Below are 12,699 nucleotides of genomic sequence, written 5' to 3'. Positions count from 1 at the left end.
CTCTGTTTGTTTGTTCTTTAATTCTTCCAGGTCTTTGGTAAACATTTCTTGTATCTTCTCGATCTTTGCCTCCATTCTTTTTCCAAGGTCCTGGATCATCTTCACTATCATTACTCTGAATTCTTTTTCTGCAAGGTTGCCTATCTCCAGTTCATTTATTTGTTTTTCTTGGGTTTTATCTTGTTTCTTCATCTGGTACATAGCCCTCTGCCTTTTCATTTTGCCTGTCTTTCTGTGAATGTGGTTTTCCTTCCACAGGCTGCAGGATTGTAGTTGTTCTTGCTTCTGCTGTCTGCCCTCTGCTGGATGAGGCTGCTTAAGAGGCTTGTGCAAGTCTCCTGATGGGAGGGACTGGTGGTGGGTAGAGCTGGGTGTTGCTCTGGTGGGAAGACTCAGTGAAACTTTAATCCGCTTCTCTGCTGATGGGTGGGGCTGGGTTCCCTCCCTGTTGGTTGTTTGGCCTGAGGTGACCCAGCACTGGAGCCTACTGGCCCTTTGGTGGGGCTAATGGCACCAAGGAGTACTTCCCAGAACTTCTTCTGCCAGTTTCTTTGTCCCCACGGTGAGCCACAGCCACACCCTGCCTCTGCAGGAGACCCTCCAACAGTAGCAGGTAGGTCTGGTTCAGTCTCCTGTGGGGTCACTGCTCCTTCCCCTGGGTCCCGATGCGCACACTACTTTGTGTGTGCCCTCCAAGAGTGGAGTCTCTGTTTCCCCCAGTCCTGTCGAAGTCCTGCAGTCAAATCCCACTAGCCTTCAAAGTCTGATTCTCTAGGAATTCCTCCTCCCGTTGCCGGACCCCCAGGTTGGGAAGCCTGATGTGGGTCTCAGAACCTTCACTCCAGTGGATGGACTTCTGTGGTATAATTGTTCTCCAGTTTGTGAGTCACCTACCCAGCGGTTGTGGGATTTGATTTTACTGTGATTGCGCCCCTCCTACCATCTCATTGCGGCTTCTCCTTTGTCTTTGGATGTGGGGTGTCTTTTTTGGTGAGTTCCAGTGTCTTCCTGTCGATGACTGTTCAGCAGTTAGTTGTGATTCTGGTGCGCTCACAAGAAGGAGTGAGCGCACGTCCTTCTACTCCGCCATCTTGAACCAATCTCCGCATGTTTTCTTCTAAGTTTTATAATTTCAGTCTTGTGTTTAGTCTTTAATCCATTTTGAGTTAGTGTGTCTGTATGGTGTAAGGGTACAGCTTCATTTGCATGTGGATATCCAGTTTTCCCAGCACCATTTGTTGAAGAGACTCTCCTTTCCGCATTGAATAGTCTTGGTTCCCTTGTCAAAATCATTTGACCATATACGTGAAGGTTCATTTCTGGTCTCTCTGTTGTCTTCCATTGGTCTATATATGTCTTTATGCCAGTACCACTTTGATCTTGTAGCTTTATAGTAAGTTTTGAAATCAGGAAGCATGAGTCCTCCAGCTTTGTTTTTCTTTTTTCAAGATAGTTTTGGCTATTCAGGGTCCTTTGGGAGTCTGTGAATTTTAAGGTGGACTTTTCTATTTCTGAAAAAATGTCATTGGGATTTTTTTTTTTAAGATGTATTATTTATTTAGGCTGTGTTGGGTCTTTGTTGCTGCACACGGGCTTTCTCTAATTGCGGCGAGCGGGGGCTACTCTTCGTCATGCTGAGCGGGCTTCTTATTGCGGTGGCTTCTCTTGTTACGGAGCACGGGCTCTAAGAGCATGGGCTTCCGTAGTTGCAGCACGCGGGCTCAGTAGTTGTGGCTCTCGGGCTCTAGAGCGCAGGCTCAGTAGTTGTGGCTCACGGGCTTAGTTGCTCCACAGCATGTGGGATCTTCCCAGACCAGGGCTCGAACCCACGTCCCCTGCATTGGCAGGCGGATTCTTAACCACTGCACCACCAGGGAAGTCCCTGTCATTGGGATTTTGATAAGGATTGCGTTGAATCTGTAGATTGCTTTGATAATATTAACATCATGGCAATATTAAGTCTCCCAATCCATGAACATGGATGACTTTCCATTTATTGGTATCTTCTTTAATTTCTCTCAGTAATGTTCTATAGTTTTCAGTGTACAAGTCTTTCATTTTCTTGGTTAAGTTTATTCCTAAGTAATCTTATTTATTTGATGCTGTTTTGAATGGGATTTTTTTTTCTTAACTTTCAGATTGTTCATAGAAATACAACTGAATTCTGAGTGTTGATTTTCTATCCTGTAACTTTGCTGAATTCATTTATTAGTTCTAACAGGGTTTTTTTGTATGTGGAATCTTTAGGGTTTTCTACATGTAAAACAAACAGATAATTTTATTTGTTCCTTTCCAATTTAGATACTTCTTAGTTCTTTTTTTTTTTTTTTTTTTCCCTAATTGCTCTGGCTAGAAATTCCAGTGCTATGCTGAATAGAAGTGGTGAGAACGGACATCCTTGCCTTGTTTGTGTCTTAGGAAAATGCTTTGAGTCTTTCACCATTGAGTATGATGTTCACGGTGGGTCTCTCATATCTGGCCTTTCTCATGTGAAGGTAGTTTCCTTCTAATCCTAGCATTTGCGTGTGTACGTGAATGTGAGCATGTTGTGTGTTGCTTATGTGTCATTAAGGGAACCCCTCATTTTGAATGCAGCTTCCTGAAGTTGGCCTTGTTCGCAGGGGAATGGTCCCGGCCGTGAGCATCTGAGTATTTGCTCTAGTTTCCAGTGTGGCAAGTTTTAGTATTTGTAAACTCATGAGGAGTCTGAGCAGAGTGGTCATGGGATGGTCTTCTAGACCTAGTTGTCCCTGAAGTCTGAGATAGGTCGTTCTGAAGAATGAACTGATGTCCCCTGCTCCTCAAGGCTGGCCTTGCCCCCTGTGCCTGTTAGGCTCTCTCGGTGTGGATTAATGCAAGGGCGTCATAGGCTGGCGAGCGGGGGAGAGCCCAACCCTCAGAAACTAAATGTTCTGGTGTCAGTTGTGGCACAGCCCCACCTCGTGGAGGGAGGGCCCTGGACACCCTCAGCCAAGTCCTGAGCAGACCCCCAGCTGTGGGGATTCTCTTGTAGGTACCCACTTCCAGCGGGTGATCCCAGAAGATGGCCCTGCAGCCCAAAACCCAGAAAACGTCAAGAGACTTCTCTTCTGTACCGGCAAAGTGTACTATGATCTTACCCGAGAGCGCAAAGCACGGGATATGGCAGAGCAAGTGGCCATCACGAGGATCGAGCAGGTGAGGGCAGGTGGTGCCCAGTCCTGGCGTTCCTCCTCTGGGTGTCTGGACCCCAGAGCTCTCCCAGAGTTTCCAGAACATCCTTTAGGGGTCACTGAGCTCCTCACCTGGGACGCCAGCCCCTCTAGGACACCAGCCTCGCCCGGTACTCTGAGCACCTTCTCCTGACAGGAGCTCCTCTCTCTCTCCCCAGCTGTCGCCCTTCCCCTTCGACCTCCTGCTGCAGGAGGTGCAGAAGTACCCCAGCGCCGAGCTGGCCTGGTGCCAGGAGGAGCACAAGAACCAAGGCTACTACGACTACGTGAAGCCCAGGCTGCGGACCACCATCAACCGCGCCAAGCCTGTGTGGTAAGGTCGCGGGCAGTCGGCTGGGGCCCGGGGAGGGCAAGGGGGCCCGCGCCCCTTGGGGGCCTTCGCCATCACCGCGCACTGTCACTCCCCTCAGGTACGCCGGCCGGGACCCAGCAGCGGCTCCAGCCACCGGCAACAAGAAGACCCACCTCACGGAGCTGCAGCGCCTCCTGGACACGGCCTTCGACCTGGACGCCTTCAAGAAGTTCTCGTAGATGCTGCCTGGGCTCCGCCTCACGACCGCCCCTTGCTTCTCCACTACAGAATAGTGCTCCGCGCTGCCCGCGCCTCTGCCCGTCCCTGCACCACACACGCCCCCTCCTCGCTCACTTAGGAATTAAGCTGCTCCCCCACGTGCTTGGCTGCCCCCAGGCCAGGTGCTCCCCAGGCTCTGTGACTTCTGTCCAGCTGAGCAGCCTTCATGGAGGCAGTGGAGAGCGGGGGGGGAGGAGAGGCAGCCCCTGCAGGAGTCCTGGGAGGGTCACATCTGCCCTCACCCCCGGATCACCCCCAGGGCCCGCCTCATGTGGCACACCCTTGTGCTGGCGGTCCCTGTCACCCAGCAGGGTGGCTTCCTCTCCTCAGGCTGAGCCCCAGACCCCTCGGAGGAGCCACCACGGTCAGAGGCTTTGTGGGGTGGGAGGGCTCTGTCAGGACCCTCGCCGTGCGGTGAGCAGAGGGCACTGCCGCGGGCTGGCTGGTGGGAGACGGCCCGAGACTGACCTGCACAGAGAGGGCGGGTCCGCTCTCCTCAGCGTCCACTTCCTCCCCTCGAGAGGGTCCCGGGCCGTGCACAGGGGCCGTGCACACTCCACCCGCCTGGAGCTGGGTGGCACCCGGGCCCGTGGGGTGTGCGTGGCGGGAAGCGCCACTCGGGGCTCTCGGGCCGAGGCGCAGGCTGCTCATCTGGGTCCTGCCCTCCCTTAACCTCCAGTTCCACCTCCTTTCCTCTTTCCTTCTACATGATGGAGACTCCGAAGCATCCTTCTCTCTGCTGTGCCAAAGCTGGTCCGAAGGGGAGAGGAGGGCCAGGAGTGAGGGGCAGCACTAGGCCAGGGGCCAGCTCCCCTGACCTGTCACAGGGACAGATCTGATTTATTTATTTTGGTTAAAAAAAAAAATAACGAAAACAACTTTGCATTGCATTTGGCTTGACCCATAAACTAAGTTATCCTTGGGCCCGTGTGGTGTCATTCTTTCTGCTCCGCCCTAGGCGTCTCCGCCCTGCCTTGGGAAGCAGCCCCTTCTCGCTGCAGGGCCTGCGTGCCCGTGGGGCAGCACAGGGGTGGCGCCTGGCCTCGCCGTCATCATTGTTGCAGACTGTGTTGGACACACCATGGTTTCTGAGTGTCCCCTGCTCCCAGGTCCCCCAACACTCCACCTAAAAAAGTACTCTGCAGTCTGTGCTTCAGCCAGCGTGCGTGGTGGGCTCGCCCTGGGACGTTGCTAGCAGCCTCCAGGAGCCCAAGCAGCTCATTGGACCTCTGGAGGGGAGTGGGCCGTGCCAGCGGAGCCCTTTTGAGGCCGTGTCCCCTCTTGACAAGAGCCCCACTGCCTTCAGCCGGCCAGCCTTGGTTTTCTGGGGGGTGGAGAGGTCCCGGCACTGAAAAAGAGCTCAGGGAAAGGCCTGGGTGTGGACATGGGGGTACCCTCCAGCAGTGGGGCCCCCTGCCGTTCACCCCATCCTTTGGGCCACACTCAGGTCCCTTGTCCTTGAAGCCTTTTCAGAATGTCTTCATTTTGTCCTGTGGCTTGCCCAAGAGTCTTCCGGGCCTGGCATGCCTTGGGCAGGTAGTGGCAGGGGAAAAGCTGTCACCTGCCCCTGTGCTTCTGTGTGTGCTCCAAAACCAGCACCCTGTCCCCGTGTCTGATGCGGTCAGCCAGGCAGATTAGAGCTAAAAGGCAAAAAAGGAGTCAGGAGCCCCTTTCCCTGGAGAGAATCCTGGTGCTCTAAGGGGGCAGCCGTCCCCATCCTGCACTCTGTGTGGTGAGTTAGGGTTCCGCTCTTACCCCGAGGCAGAGCACATCGGGGTGAGACACGAGATGGAAGTTCGCCCTCACCTCTTGCTGCTTCTAATCTGGTCGGTGGGTACAGGGGAGCCAAGAGCCTAAGGGGGTCTGGGCACTTCCTGGTGGGGTACCTGAGGGAGTCCAGGGCTCACAGGAGCCACCACCACTGGCCCATCTGCGGGAGCCGAGGCAAGGGACAGGGCGAGGGACGTGGGTCTCTCCCACTCCCACAGCTCTGCGTGGGTCTGCAGATGAGGGGCAATCAGGCCACGCTGGGCCACCCACCAGACAAACGCTTCTCTCTCTGGTCAGCTCTGTTCTGCTATGGTTCTTAGTCGCCCCTTTCCTAAAACAAAAAGAGCAATGGTGAGAAGGAAGAAGCCTCACAGTCTAGGACAGCAGCCTATATGCTTAGACTTCCAGAGGCGCCGGACCAGTGTGTGAGAGTGTGCATGTGTGGGCATGTCAGTGTGTGCACGTGCGTGTGTGTGTGTGTGTGCGTGCACGAGAGTGCCTGGGCCACTTGACGTGGATTCCTGGCCTTTCTGGATATTAAAGGCCCATCTGGGCTTCCCTGGTGGCGCAGTGGTTGAGAGTCCGCCTGCCGATGCAGGGGACACGGGTTCGTGCCCCGGTCCGGGAGGATCCCACATGCCACGGAGCGGCTGGGCCCGTGAGCCACGGCCGCTGAGCCTGCGCGTGCGGAGCCTGTGCTCCGCAAGGGGAGAGGCCACATCAGAGGCCCTCGTACCGCAAAAAAAAAAAAAAAAAGGCCCATCTGACAGCCGCACCTGTGAAAGTGTAGGAAGAGGGTCAGCCTGCCACGTCCCTGTTCCCAGGAGCGGCCCCCAGGACAGGTGGGCCTGGGGGTGCTGGGGGGAGAGGAGGGGCTCGGGGTGAGGCACAGGTGGGTATGAGGCCTTACCCATAGTTCATCCTTGACGTGTCAAGTGTCCCACCACTGGGGTGATTTTATCTCCATTGGAAGTGGAGTTGGAATCAGTGTCAAACCTATTTCTGCCCTCAATTAGGTGGGGCAGTGAGCTGCCCAGTAGGGTAGTATTCACCTGGGACCAGACTACAAAGCTAACCACACCTTTCAGATTTCCCCCAGCTCTTGTCCCCTGGGAGTCCCAGCTGCCACACCCAGCTCATGGCATCCTGAAAGGAATGGGGTCCAGGTCCCTTCCAGCAGGGCTGCTCTGCCCCTCCCCGCGCGGCCTCACCCCCAGGACTTAACCCTTGCGCTGTAGTCTACCCTCCCCCACGCCCTCGCCTCCCCCAGGGCCTCACTCCCGCCAGGGCAGACCCCTTCCCCGCAGCCCCATCACCTCCCCCCAGAACCTCAACTCCCTCTCGACCCTTTTTTTAATTGATATATTTGACATATAACGTATTAGTTTCAAGTGTACAACATAACGATTGGAAACCAACAAGGACCTACTGTATAGCACAGGGAACTCTACTCAACATTCTGTGATAACCTATATGAGAAAAGAATCTGAAAAAGAATGAGTATATGTATGTGTATAACTGAATCTCTTTGCTGTACACCTGAAACTAACACAGCATTGTAAATCAACTATAATCCAATAAAATTGACGGCATGATGATTCGATACTTGTATATATTGTGAAATGGTCACTACAATAAGTCTAGTTCACGCATGTCAAACGTTTCCATTTTTTTTTCTTGTGATGAGAACATTTAAGAGTTTGCCCTTAAACAGTTCTCAGTAATAATGATCTTAAGGGGAAAAAAGGTCAAACTGTTATCAGGCAAGAGAAGTAACAATAGCAAAGATAACAAATCACCTGTTATCCAGACTCCCAGTTCTGCTTCTTTGGTAAAGACTGGCCTGAAGCACTTTCTTGAGCCATTTTGCAGAATTTAAGCCCCCCTCAGGCGCTCAACCACTAGATCAACAGGAACCTAAGGTTAATGATGATGTTGATGTCTTCTGACCCTCGTGACTTCAATCAAGTAAAGCTTGGACTCTCTCCAATACCCAAGCCGCTACATGAACATGCATGTACTCTTAGATTAAAACTTCCCCAGGTTTGCTCTTCGGGGAGAAACTGTGTACGGTCAGGCCACTCAAGGTGGCTGTTCTCTTGCTCTCTGTCCATCCCCTGCTCGACCAGTGCCTGCTTCACCTACATGCTCCTCACAGAACTGACCTTCCTACTTGCTCCAAACCCCAGCTAATGATTGTTCTTATCAAAGGGGCGGTGAGGGGCGTGCCCCTCTGCTGGTTTCCCTGGTAACCGATGAGCCAATCTGACTCATCAATTCCCCCTATAACTGGCAACCTCCCCCGCCCCCCCCCCACCTCCAGAGCGTCGACTTCCGCCAAGTCCAGCACGCCCAGGGGGGAGTCGCTCCAGGACCTTGCTCTAGAACTGTAAGCTCCCCCATCCATTAAACAATTGATGTCTCTGTGGCTGACTCTGGGCTCTTTCTCAGGTCTGGAAGCTGAACAGGTACAGGCCTCGTAGGCCTGTGGGATGTAGCCCCACATATATATTCCTTGAGGAGGAACTAGGACTCTGTTTTTTATCACTGAACTATTGTTTCTTTTTTTTTTTTTTTTTTTTCAGTGCGCGGGCCTCTCACTGTTGTGACCTCTTGCGGTACGCGGGCCTCACTGTTGTGACCTCTCCCGTTGCGGAGCACAGGCTCCAGACGCGCAGGCTCAGCGGCCATGGCTCACGGGCCCAGCCGCTCCCCGGCATGTGGGATCTTCCCGGACCGGGGCACGAACCCGTGTCCCCTGCATCAGCAGGCGGACTCTCAACCACTGCGCCACCAGAAAGCCCTGAACTATTGTTTCTTGATTGCTTCTCCCTTGTTCCTACACTCCCTCACTATCCTTAAGATTTTTAATTACTGAGACCTGTTCAAGACCAAGCATTCTGGTCTGGCTTAGATCACAAAATGGCTCAGGCTAAAAACGTCTTCTTTCATGTCAAGAAAGCCATGCCTGGTTCTCTTTCTCTGGGACACCCTAACCTATCTGCTTACGTGGAGAGTCTGACATATCTCGTGGCTGTGGTCCCCCCTCACCCGATGAGTCAGAACTCTCAAAACACGATATTGGGGCTTCCCTGGGGGCGCAGTGGTTGAGAGTCCGCCTGCCGATGCAGGGGACACGGGTTCGTGTCCCGGTCCGGGAAGATCCCACATGTCGCGGAGCGGCTGGGCCCGTGAGCCATGGCCGCTGAGCCTGTGCGTCCGGAGCCTGTGCTCCGCAACGCGAGAGGCCACAACAGTGAGAGGCCCGCGTACCGCAAAAAAACAAAAACAAAAACAAACAAACAAAAAAACCCACGATATTGGTGCTCTACCCTGCTTGATTGGTTTCAGTTTCCTATTGCCTATATAAGGAAAATCATGAAGCACCTATCAAATAAATTAGGCATTCATCAAGAGTATTTTAAAGAATTTTAAATAGTTTTTACCAAATCTACAAATAATGCATCCATCCTTACAGTTTGGCTCATTCCTTCCTATCATTTTTTAATGCCTTTAAAAATACTTTTTTTAGATTTCCCAGCTAACGCTGGGAAATCTAATTTGACACATTCCTTTATTTCTATCTACACACACTTAGTTGTTTTGGTTTAATCATGTGAGCTTAGTTGCTGACCTCATGACCCTTCACCTTAAATACTTCTCCTTGACAGTCTCCTAAGAAGAAAGGCATTTTCCAAGCCCACGATGCAGCCATCACTCTCGGGGAATTTCACATCCATTCAATGCTATTATCTCATCTCTGGCCCTTATTCAAATTTCCCTAAGTGTCCCAATAATGTTTTTTTTTTTTTTTTTTTCCCCTTTTTTCTCTTTTTAAAAATTTATTTATTTATTTATTTTTGGCTGTGTTGGGTCTTCGTTGCTGCACACGGGCTTTCTCTAGTTGCAGAGAGCAGGGGCTACTCTTCATTGCGGTGCGCAGGCTTCTCGTTGCGGTGGCTTCTCTTGTTGTGGAGCACGGGCTCTAGGTGCGCAGACTCCAGTAGTTGTGCCTCGCGGGGTTTAGAGCACAGGTTCAGTAGTTGTGGCGCACGGGCTTAGTTGCTCTGCGGCATGTGGGATCTTGCCGGACCAGGGCTTGAACCCACGTCCCCTGCATTAGCAGGTGGATTCTTAACCACTGCGCCACCAGGGAAGCCCCCCCAATAATGTCCTTTTCCTCCATCCAGAGTCCAATCAAGGATCATGGCACTGCATTTACTTCTTGGTCTTTCTGGTGTCCTTGAAATAGAGCAGGACCCTGTGGGGCCCTCTAGGGTACAAAAGCCTGTGCATGTCCCCCGTTTCTTATTTATAGGAAAAAGGCTTCAGCCTCCTAGACCTTCCCTGAGTTCCAAAGGGCAGATTCAAACAGTTACTAATTACGGGAGTGAATGAATGCAGAAACAAAGGAAAGGCAGTCAAGAATTTCTCATGATTCGATTCAGGTTGAACCTTTCTGGCTGGAACTTCCAAATGCAGTTTTCTGTGTCAACACTGAGCATCACACCAAGGGCATAGGATGTCAGCTGGTCCCACACTTGGTGATGCTGACTTGGTTAAGGTAGTGTCTGATCCATGTCTTTATTGTAAAGGTACCTTTCTCTACTCATAATGATTAGTGGCTTGTGGAAGATTGTCTGCTCCATAAATGTTTTTTACCAGCTAGCATCATACAACTTTGTATCCTATTTTTCTTTTCTATTCTTTCTTTCTTTCGGCCATGATCCCATGGCATGTGGGATCTCAGTTCCCCGACCAGGGATAGAACCCGTGCCCCTTGAAGTGGAAGTGTGGAGTCTTAACCACTGGACCACCAGGGAAGTCCCTCTCATACATTTAAATATTTCAAAAACATGATTTTGGGTGCTGCATAAATTCCAGCCTATGGGGGTGTTCTACTAAACTATTACCTAGGAGAATTGAACTATTGGCTTACTAATGAATGCTCCACAACAGTGGGATTTTTGTCTGTTTTACTAGCTGCCACATTTCCAGCACTGAGAACAGTGTCTGGCAAATAGAAGCTCAACAAAAGTTTGTTGAATGAATGAATACAGCTTGTGTCCAATTTTTCAATATCATAGATAATGCCACAGCAAGCATCCTTTTATATAAATCTTTGCAGCGTTTATTTTATGAGGATCACAGATAATGATAGTAAGAAGGGAAATGTTTAACAGAGTGAAAAAATAAGGATGCAAAACCACATAAAGGCTATAATCTCCAAACCACACAGATATGCAGAGAGAACCATCAGAGATAAAATAGACCAAAATAACAAGGATTCTCTCTCAACATTTGTGGGTTTTTTTGCGGTACGCGGGCCTTCCACTGCTGCGGCCCCTCCCGCCGCGGAGAACAGGCTCCAGACGCGCAGGCCCAGCGGCCATGGCTCACGGGCCCAGCCGCACCGCAGCATGTGGGATCTTCCTGGACCAGGGCACGAACCCGCGTCCCCCGCATCGGCAGGCGGACCCCCAACCACTGCGCCACCAGGGAAGCCCTCTCTCAACATTTGGACAGTGGAAGGTTTTGACTTGTTATGAACATTTTTCTGTATTTTCTACAATTAGAATATGTTGCAAAAAAAGTAGCAGTTTTTTCTTTTAAAAGTTAGTTTTGCAAGCCGAGATCATGTCAAATTATTGTGCTTAAGAGCCATTCATAATAACTGAAGGTCCTGGTTAAAAACCAAATTCAGGTTTAGGCCACATTAACTGCAGGAAAGAGCAGGCCCACAGAAGCCCCCATGCTGTGCTAGGCGGGCCACATTTAGAATATAGTGTCCCGTTCTTGGTGTCACTTTTTTTTTTTAATTTTTACTTTTTAAAATTATTTTTAGCTGCATTAGGTCTTAGTTGCGGCACGCGGGACCTTCATTGCAGCATGCGGGCTCTTTCGTTGTAGCATGTGGGCTCTTCGTTGTGGTGTGTGGGCTTCTCTCTACTTGTGGCGTGTGGGTTTTTCTCTCTCTAGTTGTAATGGGCGGGCTCCAGAGTGCTTGGGCTCAGTAGTTGTGGCACGCCGGCTTAGTTGCCTCATGGCACGTGGGATCTTAGTTCCCCGACCAGGGTTCCAACCTGCGTCCCCTGCATTGGAAGGTGGATTCTTTTTTTTTTTTTTTTAATTTATGTATTTATTTGTCTGTGCCGGGTCTTAGTTGCGGCATGCGAACTCTTAGTTGCAGCATGTGGGATCTAGTTCCCTGACCAGGGATCGAACCCAGGCCCCCTGCATTGGGAGCACGGAGTCTTAGCCACTGGACCACCAGGGAAGTCCCGGAAGGTGGATTCTTTACCAGTGGACCACAGGGGATGTCCCTCAGTGTCACTTTCAAAAGGATACTGTCTAACTGTCGTGCATTTGAAGGAGAGTGGCCAATCCGTATGGGGTCTGGAAATCCTGTGGCTGTTAACACTTAAAGAACTGGGTGTGTTTGTCTTCCAACAGCAGATTCCAAGGGAGTAAGTTTCTTCTAATACCTGAAGAGCTGTCAAATACCAAAATGAGGATTCTCATTTTATACAGTTGTAGAAGGGAGATTTTAGGGAGGCAGATTTTTTTCCAGTAAATAAGGGAGACTTTTTTTTTTTTTTTGGCTGCATGGCTTTCAGGATCTTAGTTCCCTGACCAGGGATTGAACCTGCGACCCCTGCAGTGGAAGAGCAGAGTCTTTTATATTTATTTATTTATTTGTGTTTTTTTTGGCTGCATTGGGTCTTCGTTGCTACATGCAGGCTTTCTCTAGTTGCGGCCAGCAGGGGCTACTCTTCATTGCGGTGTGCGGGCTTCTCATTGCAGTGGCTTCTCTTGTTGCAGAGCATGGGCTCTAGGTGCGCAGGCTTCAGTCGTTGTGGTACGTGGGCTCAGTAGTTGTGGCACACGGGCTCTAGAGCGCAGGCTCAGTAGTTGTGGCCCACGGGGTGAGTTGCTCCGCGGATCTTCCCGGCCCAGGGATCGAATCCATGTCCCCTGCATTGTCAGGCAGATTCTAACCACTGTGCCACAGGGAAGTCCCGGAAGAGCAGAGTTTTAACCACTGGACCTCCAGCGAAGTCCCCTAAGGGAGACTCTTCTAACAATCCACATAATCAAAGATGGGAGTGGGCACCAAACAGCATCTCCCAGTGGCATTGGGAGGAG

General features: G+C 51.1%; 1 protein-coding gene across 4 annotated transcripts in view; it reads left to right on the top strand.

The window, feature by feature from the left end:
- OGDH (oxoglutarate dehydrogenase) overlaps positions 1-4,707 on the top strand; it is a 77,081-nt gene extending 72,374 nt beyond the window's left edge. For all 4 annotated transcript variants that reach the window (XM_029233190.1, XM_029233189.1, XM_029233191.1 and 1 more), the window contains 3 exons: positions 3,014-3,177; positions 3,371-3,525; positions 3,623-4,707. In XM_029233190.1, the coding sequence (XP_029089023.1) occupies positions 3,014-3,177; positions 3,371-3,525; positions 3,623-3,743 (440 nt within the window). In that variant the 3' untranslated portion in view covers positions 3,744-4,707. The remainder of the gene's footprint in view (positions 1-3,013; positions 3,178-3,370; positions 3,526-3,622) is intronic.
- The last annotated feature ends 7,992 nt before the right edge of the window (positions 4,708-12,699 follow it).

The sequence above is a fragment of the Monodon monoceros genome, unplaced genomic scaffold (assembly GCF_005190385.1).
Source record: "Monodon monoceros isolate NGI ecotype Baffin Bay Population unplaced genomic scaffold, NGI_Narwhal_1 Super_Scaffold_2, whole genome shotgun sequence".
Classification (NCBI taxonomy): Eukaryota; Metazoa; Chordata; class Mammalia; order Artiodactyla; family Monodontidae; genus Monodon; species Monodon monoceros.
This window is presented reverse-complemented; position numbering and strand designations above follow the sequence as displayed.